Below are 9,248 nucleotides of genomic sequence, written 5' to 3'. Positions count from 1 at the left end.
AATCATTTGACATATTTTAAAAGTGATAAATATGAAATTAAGTAGATTTTTTAAAGTATTCGTTATTAAGTTCACCAGATTAGTGCAAGTGTCTTCACTTTGCTTTCAGGGTTGGACACTGATCATATTCAAGATGTGTCCTTAACACATTAAGATGTTGTGTATAAGGTTGGGAGTTCTTTGATGATTCAATCTCCAAATAGCATTGAAAACCCCCAAGATCAGACTTTTGATTTGCTTTTTGGGTTTCCCGCTTCTTTTTGGAAGGAGACCCAGAAAGAAGAATGGCTTGTAATGTTCACAATTTAAAATAAAGGTAACTGAAATCCACTGGAAGTTTTCAATTCCAAATCTAAGCCCTTTAGAGCATTCCATAGTCCATTTAGCATAGCTTAATGTCTTAGCACTTGTTCTGTTTCATGCCCAACTCCGGTCACACTGAAATTCTTTCACTTCTCAAATCATGTCAAGCTCTTGCCTACAAATTACTTCCCTCATGCTGTCTAGACCACTCTTCCCACATGTCCTTCTTCCCTTTATGTGGTTAACTCCTACTCATCCTACACACTCTAATTGAGATTTTCTCAGGGAAGTCTAGGCCAGTTAAGTTAGATAACTCCTTGCTATCTGCTTCTGAAGAGCCCTGTATCTCTCATCAACACTTTATTAAAATTACTTGTTTGTTATTTGTTTGATTCACTTTGTATGAGATCCACGAGATAAGAGACTGCAAAGTGGGTAGGACAAGGGAACATGAATTTGAAGAGGAGAATATGGAAATGAAATTCAAGTAGAACTCTGAGAAGAAGAAGAGGCCCCATGTCAAGGCCTGAGAAGAAATATAGGCAGGCAGAAATCACCTCTAGAGAGAAACAATTGATGTTTCTAGTGAATACCAGGGTTGAATTTCCAGTTGGTTCCTGCTTGTGCATCACTCTTAAATCTTTTATTAGTTTCATTATGCTGCACACTTTTGTGTTAATGTGCAGTGGGAATTAGAAAAGAGAACGAGCTTTGCTCCACACCACAGATAACGTTGACCCATAGAGAGAATGGCCGCTGCAGGTACTCAGAATGATTGTAACGAGCTAAATGACATAGGAAAAGTAGGTTGCAATGTGAATTAACTAGTGAGAAAGCAGGAGAGGACTCTCTTCCTCACTCCACATTGCAGAGCTTTAAAAAAAAAAAGTGAACTCAAAATACCCAACGGCACTAGCAAATGAGCTGGGAAGTGGATAAATGTGAATCAAAATTCTAAGACCCTTGTTTTTTGACTAGAAATGTAAAATTAAGCATTGGAAAGTTGTATTTCTTGAAACTGTGGATTGTTATTCTTCATCCTTTCTGGAAAGTTTTCAGCCATTGTCACTGAAAATATTGTCTCCGGCTCTTTCCTCTCTCTTTTGCTTATAAAAATCCAATTAGACATCGATAAGACCTTATCCCTGTGTCCTCCATGTCTTTTAACCTCTTTTTCCAATTTATTTCCTCTTTATCTCTCTGATGTGAATTCAGAAGAAGTTCTCCGGTTTCCTTTCCTAGATGTCCAATTTTCTGTTCAGCTGTGTCTAACCTATTGTAAAACCCATCCACTGAGTTTTTTTAGTTAAATTACTATAATTTTACTTTTAAGAGTTTTGTTTGATTTGTGTTCAGATTATGTTTGGTCTTTAATCATATTTTAAACTTCTTTGCCTCATATGTGTCAGTTTTACTTTTCAATCAGCCGAGAAGTACCTTATAGTCTGTACCCCCTTCTCTCTTCACTGAGTACCCAGCTCTGCTAAGTGGTACAGACATGTGGGCTGGTTAATTGAAAATCTGAAGCCAGCCTTATCAGCAAAATGGTGTACGGTAGGGAGTTGAGAAAATTTCCAACATTCTGTGTGAGAAACTGATACTGGCCCTCATATCAGTTCCCCTACATTAAACCCAGAATATATGGAGTTAAAACCAAAGGCACTCATCCTCTTTCCCTCTTCTCTAAGTTACATTCATGTGTAACTATCAATTTTTTTTTGTATCCCTGAACTTCACAAGGCAAATAGAAGTTACTAATTGTTAAGAGCCCAGGTGGCCTCAAGCTGAGCTCGCACTGATGTTTTGGCTAATTACCAGTTTTTGAGGTTTGTTACAGGGAAACTGATATCAGGAAGCTAAAGCTTCTCAGACCTCAACTCCTTGGCTTCCTGGCGCCAGAATCCACCATCCACTACTGAGACAGAGACAGTTGAAGAACACCCACCTGCAATTCCCTCATCTGCCATCCTCCTCCCTGCCAGCAGCCTCACAAGGCCAAAGGCAGGCTGGTGGGAAAGTGGTGACCAGCAAGGCCACAGGCTCCCCCTCCCTACCAGCAGCCACATTTCTCACAACCTTGAAAACCCCTTGCCTCCCAACTTTCTGGGAGACGTCACCCGAAATAAAAACTCTTTCCTTGCCGTAAGCCTGGCATTCTAGTTTTATTTGGCCCCTCATGTGTGGTGGGTAAAGAACCTGGGTATGTATCCGGTAACAAAACTACTCTTCGTAACCCATCTCTGGGAAAGAGTTCTTTTTTTCTACAAATAAAGGTTTGTGGTTTTCCACATAATGTGCAAAATGCTAAGGGAAAGCATTTATATTTTCTAAATCAAAATATGTTTTTTAATATAAACAAAGATTCCCAGTAAATTTTAAAACTACCAAAGACAGACAAATAGCAGATGACTTTGACAGTAAAGTTTATTTTAAAAGTTTTAAAGTTACATTTATAATTTCATGCTATCAAAAACAGTAGAAAAAAATCTCTTTGGGAACACATAAAAGCATCTTAAAGGAAAAAAAATAAAGTCAGTGTTAAAAACCACAATATTTCTTTTTAAATTATGAGAATCTATTTGTACATAATAAATAAGTTTTAACCAGCAAGAAATTACTTTGTTAATATTGCCTGGTGAATTTTTGCTGTTTTGAGAAAAGACAGTCTTAACTCAGGATTCTGGCAATTCAACACAGCACTGCGTAACAGGGCTGGTGGTGACAACGCCAGGAGTCTCAAAAGCAGGATTGGCAGTTCAATGAAAATTTCAGATAAACAATGATGTATTCATATTAAAAAATTGTTCATTGTTTATCAGAAATAAAAATTAACTGGGTGTCCTGTCTGTTTCTTTTTTTTTTTTTAATTTTGCTAAATTTTGCTGATCAAAAGTTCTCTAATGTAACATCATTTAATACTTAAAATAAATATAAAATCACTCTAACATCATTGTACTATCCTATCAACAATACATCCTTTTTCACTTTTCCAAATTCATACATAAATATTATATTTGATGCTTAAATAAATATATAAATAATAAATAGGTGAATAAGTTACACTCGAAAATAATTTAAATGACCATGACAATAAGTTAAAGTGCTTCTACACATCCTCACATCTCTGTGAGAGAGGATCGTGGCGGAAGCTTTTTCTCGGTTTAGGATTAAAGAAGAAACTCAGGCTTAGTTGAGCAGGGACTCATGGTTCCAGGCCAGCAGACTAGGGTTGCAAGATTTAACAACAACAATGACAAAATACAGGATTTCCAGCTAAATTTGAACTTAAAGTAAACAATGAATAATTCTTTTTTCAATACAAGTGTGTCCTAGATACTGCATGAGACAATGAAAAAACTATTTATTATTTTATGAAATTCAAATCTAACTGAGCATCCTATATTTTATCGGACAACCCTACACCAGACCCACAGAGTACACGAAGCACAGAAGTAGATTTGTTTGAAGTTTCATTGGCATGTTCACTGAGGAATTCTTGGAAATCATAAAGGAGGGGTTGTTGTTTTTTTTAATGCATCTTGCATCTCAGCTCTGAAAATAAATAAAATAAAAATTAACAATATTCTAATAAGGAGGAAAGTATGGTTCTTGAAAATATATTTAATAAAGAAATTAATATATTCTTAGATATTCATGTGTTAGAAATTCTCTATATTTTCAACTCTAAATGGAGAGACCAGATAAGTTATCATCCAAACAATGACACTTCTGAGAAGGAAAGGAAGCCATACTAATGACTCAGGCACAGATATAAGTGCAGACTTCCCTGGACAGACTGACATGTATGGTCTTCCCAGTCATGAGAACAAAAAACTTACTTTTGCTGCTGTTTTTTTTTTTTTAAATCAAAGAGGCAGATATCTAAAAGAGAAGATTTTCAGCAGCGGGAAATTTATAGGCTGACTTTTAAACTGTATGTCTCAAGATAAATGAAGAATCTAAATTTAAGAAAGCCAACTTACCTCTTCAAAAATATCTGCACAATAATCTGCACCCACTGTAGTGTGGGGTCCAGGCAGACCTCTTGTCCATTGACAAGCTTTACACTGAAATGAGACAGAGATGATTAAAATTGATATTTAGCAGGTTTCACACATCCCTTTGCCATTCAAGTCACGGTTCCTTACATACAGGCAGAAAATCTCAGTTCAAAGCTATTTTAGTCATGGAAGGTACCATATTTAAATGTCATGCAGACAAAGAATTTTCCTCTCTGTTTTGCTCACTACTGTATTCTTAGTACCTAGAACTTTGTTGGATACTTCTACCTTCCTCAACTCTACGTTTGCTAAAGTAAAATATCTACTTAATTTTGGAAGTACTCACACGATCTCTGATTTTTCACAGTGCGGTCCACTCTCAATCACTCTCATTTCTCTGATCAATCTGGGATTGAAGGGTTTAGAGTGGGTACTTATGCACTGGCATCGAAGTTCTGCAGCAGTTCTTGATAGAACTGCAGCTGTAAAAAAAATAAAACCAATTAAGGACTGGTTTCATCTACTCCCTCTGCTCCGCTATCTACTCTTTCTTTAATTCCGGTATGATAATTTTGTAGCTGTGTGTTTGGTAAATATCACACCTTTAGCAAACTCATTCTTGAAATTGTAGGTTAGATATTCTCCTAGCCTCTGACCTCAATTTTTTTCTTTGTTTTAAAAACAGTCATGCCTGAAAACATTGAATTACTTTCTACATAAAGATTTGGAGTTGTCTTTGTGTGATGTTGACATCCTCATGGTACTTTAACTTCTACTTGATGTTGCATAATCCTCTGTGATACCACAAAGCTATTTATAGTAGGCAAATTAAGATTCACCAACAAGGAAATTGCCTTCAGAAAGAATAAATAGAAATATATAAGTGAGTTTCACAGAGACGTCTTATATCTTAGCAAAATCCTTAATGCTAAGAGAAAAGAAAAAATATAGAAACTATATACCATAAACATTCCAAACTGTATTTGTTTCATAGGAGGGACCCCCAGACGGTCCCTAATCCATCAGGGGTGTCTTTAAACCAAACAAGAATTGACAGTTGTCTGGTGTGTCAATAAAATAGTACATGGAGTAAAATTATCTGAGTTACCTTGCTCAATATTAATAGACAATAAGATAATAAGGGTAACTGTGGCCCCCAATAAGATATACTCTAAATTATAGGTTTATATTAAATATATGCTTACTACAGAATATGAACAATAGGAACAGAGTGTCTATATTAATCAAAGTTTATACTTTTCTAAGTGTTGTATAGATACATCCTAAAAAATTAAAACTTCAATTTGACATGAAATGACTACAAAGATTATTTTCTTTTCTTTAAAAAAAATGTTTGTTATCAAAGCCTTAAGGATAATCTTGCTATCTGAGGATCACATTTAGACACAAGAAAACTCGGTAGATCAGAAAGATGTGCTCACCTTCACACAGAGCTCCAGAAAGCAGGAAGACTGCCAAGAAAGCCACAGCCAGCTTGGAAGTCATGTTTACACGAGGTGCTGTCTTTCCGGTGGTTTCTTACTGGCTCTTGTCCTAGACGCTTGCGTCTCTGCTGTCCCTGAGGACTTGTGTTGGACAGGGAGGCCCTGTGGCTTTTTATACTATCTCAACCGTGGAGAATATGTGCACCCTCATCCTTGCATTATGTCAGAGGAAATTCCACAATATGCAATCAATCACCCGCCCTTTGAGAGCAGACCTGAGTCATCGGGCTCCTCAGATTGGTCTCTTATCAAATTTTCAGCATGATTGAAGTTTTATTTGATCTTTAAAATAAATTAATTTTATTTAAAAACATGTTTATTTTAAAACATGTTTAAAAATAATTTTTAAATATTCAAGCCTCTCAGTATGATAAATTATCATCAGTTGTATTCCTTTTTATTTGTAAATAATTTTGTCATAGTACCATCTGGCAGGTGTTAGAGTGAGGTCATTTATGATTATTCTTTTACGGCACAATCATTTCCTTAAGTAAATTATATGTGTTGTAATGATACGGAAGATAATCTGGTCAAGCATTTTTCTTAGGGACACAAGTTATGAGAAGTCCTTTTCTAAGCATTTTGGAGAGTTTTCAGGAACTATTAGTGCTCTCAAGGAGCATATTACAACTTTTCAAAAGATTTGGTGTTCTAATGTGTGTTTAACAGAATGAAAAGTCATACCTGCCATACAAAGAAAGAGTTCAGTCCACAAACATTTATAAAGTAACTTCTGAGTAATGTGGGGGATCTAGAGATGGATAAGACTAAGTGCTTTTCTTAAAGAGTTTGGTCTATCAGAAGAAAACAATATAAGGACCTGACTGTATTACAAGTAGATAAGTGGTACCAAGATATTAATTCCCAGAGGGGACAAAAGGGCAGAATCTTCCATAAGCAGTTCAAGCAGGGTGTTGAAGGGTGGGAGGACTTTAACAGAGGAAGATGAAGGGAAACAACACATTCTAGACAGGGACAGCACATTCTGTTCAAAGACGCTCAACTGGTAAAAACATGGTATATTTATGCTCCGGGATATGGTTCACTTGGGCTCCTTGGTTGGGCTGGGAATGAGGTGGTATCTAATGAAACGGTAAGCAGTCTATCCTTAGTGGAAAGAGCATCAGGGTTCAAACTCTCATTCAGCCATCTAATTTTTGTGTGGCTTTTAAACTTTCCGAGTTCCAGTTTCCATATCTTTAAAAAGAGTTTAACACCTGCCTGTCTCATAAAGTTAATATACATAAACTTTCTGGTTTCACTTTTAAACTGGTGAATTCTCATCTACCCCAGGAGCTATGGCTTATATTTCTCATTTTTTTCAGATGATTGACTTCCACACTGCTAAGATATTCAATCAACAATTATTTCCTAAAATCTCATTTGCCTTAGAGGCATTCTTGATGAAAGATTGGCTTTTGGCAAACCAAGTTAAGCCAAATTTTGGCATGGAATAATCACAATATAATAAAATAGAAACATCATTTTAAGTTATGGTTTGCTAAAATTAAAGCTCCGGATCAAAATCAGATTGTATTAAAATCCAAGTTGCCCTTTTAAAATGAATATCTGGAGTATGGAGAGCTTTAAAATCTATAGACTTCCAAAACACTTGTGGAAATAACTAGTTTAAATATTGATATAGGAGGTAAATTCTTTGACAAAAAATTATTGAAAATTAGACAAAGAGTAATCGTTTCAGAATGTGAAGATTTGTGGTTTGAGGGGAAAATTTCCTTTGCTGAAAGATTTGTGTAGTGACCCCAGTCAACTTCTTAAATATCACTTCAATTTACTTGATATCAGGGTCACTGGTCTGTGTGTGTGTGTGTGTGTGTGTGTGTGTGTGTATAAATTTAATCCTCACAATGAGATGAGTAGTAATGTCCTCATTTCACAAATGAGGAAACTCAACAATGTCTCCAAGTTCACATATCTAAGTAGTGGTGGAGCTGATGGTTCAAAGATTTACTAGTTTTAGCCCTGGCCTAAAACCACATTCCAAAAGGGGATTTGAAAGGACTTTTCTTCAGGACACTAGGACATAAAGTCATCATTTTATGACTCAGTGAGCACCTTGTGGGTCCTCAGAGATTAGTCTGGGTTTCCTTGGATAAAGAACACTAAGGAAGGGACCTTACGATAGTAAAAATCTATTCATCTCTGGGAAAGTTCACAATTTACAAAGAATTCAGCTTGATTCAACATCTTTCTTCTTTCCCAGGAAGCTTGAGAAAGCAGTGAGCTCTTCCACACAAGTGTGTATGGAGGGAGAATGCCATGTTTGAGTGCTTTCTAAGATGGTTATTTGTTTTGTGAGCAATCATGTTTCTTTCTTTTTCTTCCTCCAACCAACCTAAGACTTGAAGACAAAATAGTACTTGAGTTGACATCACCTTCTATAGCAAAGTAAATGTTTATTTTATATAATGCAGTTTCTATTGTTTTTAACTCTACTATTTTATGAACTGGATTGTTCATTTATTTATTTAACATGTATTGATTATCTGCTAATGTATTGTAGTAGATGTGAATACTATGTAAATAAGATATAGCCTCTGACTTCAAGGAGTCTAGCGCAGGATATGGACAATTAGTGATACAAGCAAGTAAGATACAGCAATAGATGTTATAATACAGATCGTTACAGGAAGCTCTGGGAGCATACGAACAGGATCTCTGATACAGTTTGGATAAATGGAGGTTTTCTGAAGAACCAGCTTCAAAATGGTGGCTTAATATTCATGATGAGTAGGAGTAAGACCGACGGGCTGGGGAGAAGGGGTGACTGCATTGCTAATGGAGGGAAAAGCAAGTATAAAGCAATGAGGTATAAGAGAACATAGCCCATTTGGGTTCCTGAAATTGTTCAGCATGTATGGAAAACAGTGTACAGAATAAATAGAGGAAAATGTTGGGGCCAGAGATGTAAACAAAATCTCAATCTTAAAAAAAATTCACAGTCTCTTCGCTTCAATGATATTGGTATGTTCAGTGAAGATATTCTCATATGGACAGACCCTGCCATGACTGGTTCAGTCCATCATCATTAAAACCCAATAATACTAGTGGCACTAAGAGCTCTTAGGAGTTCTCAGAGTTCTGAGGATTTTCCAACACTCCTCTACTTTTCCCTCAGGGTTGCAGTTATATTTTTGCTGAGTCCCACTTACATAGGCAGCTCATTTCTCTCCCTCTTCCACCTCCTCATCTCCCTCCCGTCCTCCTCTCAGGGTCTCAACTGCATCCTGACATTATCCTTAGAGTTTGAGCTAGTGAGTTTCATTTGACCTAGATGTTCATTTTTTTTTAGAGTGGAGCATTTATCTATAAGAGAAAATGACCTCTTTGCAAATGTTGTTCATCTCTCACAATGTAACCTTGATGCACACTGTCATAGGATCCTCTCTGTCAGAGGTGAGGATGGACAAAGACAAAG

The 9,248-nt window shown here is 36.3% G+C and overlaps 1 protein-coding gene across 2 annotated transcripts; it reads right to left on the bottom strand.

Annotated features, from left to right (window-relative positions):
• Positions 1-2,715: 2,715 nt before the first annotated feature.
• On the bottom strand, positions 2,716-5,879 carry CXCL8 (C-X-C motif chemokine ligand 8). 2 transcript variants are annotated; one of them, XM_087434726.1, is made up of 4 exons: positions 5,747-5,879; positions 4,651-4,786; positions 4,287-4,370; positions 2,716-3,855 (listed from the first exon to the last, which is right to left on the bottom strand). In XM_087434726.1, the coding sequence occupies exons 1-4, from the start codon at positions 5,808-5,810 to the stop codon at positions 3,807-3,809; spliced, it is 333 nt and encodes a 110-aa protein (XP_087290852.1). In that variant the 5' UTR covers positions 5,811-5,879; the 3' UTR covers positions 2,716-3,806. The 2 variants fall into 2 exon arrangements, with proteins under 2 accessions (XP_087290852.1, XP_014643498.1); XM_014788012.2 differs by lacking the exon at positions 2,716-3,855 and having other exon boundaries at positions 4,283-4,370.
• Positions 5,880-9,248: the final 3,369 nt, after the last annotated feature.

Source organism: Ceratotherium simum, chromosome 8, assembly GCF_057802395.1.
Source record: "Ceratotherium simum simum isolate JZ-2026a chromosome 8, ASM5780239v1, whole genome shotgun sequence".
NCBI classification, from domain to species: Eukaryota; Metazoa; Chordata; class Mammalia; order Perissodactyla; family Rhinocerotidae; genus Ceratotherium; species Ceratotherium simum.
This window is presented reverse-complemented; position numbering and strand designations above follow the sequence as displayed.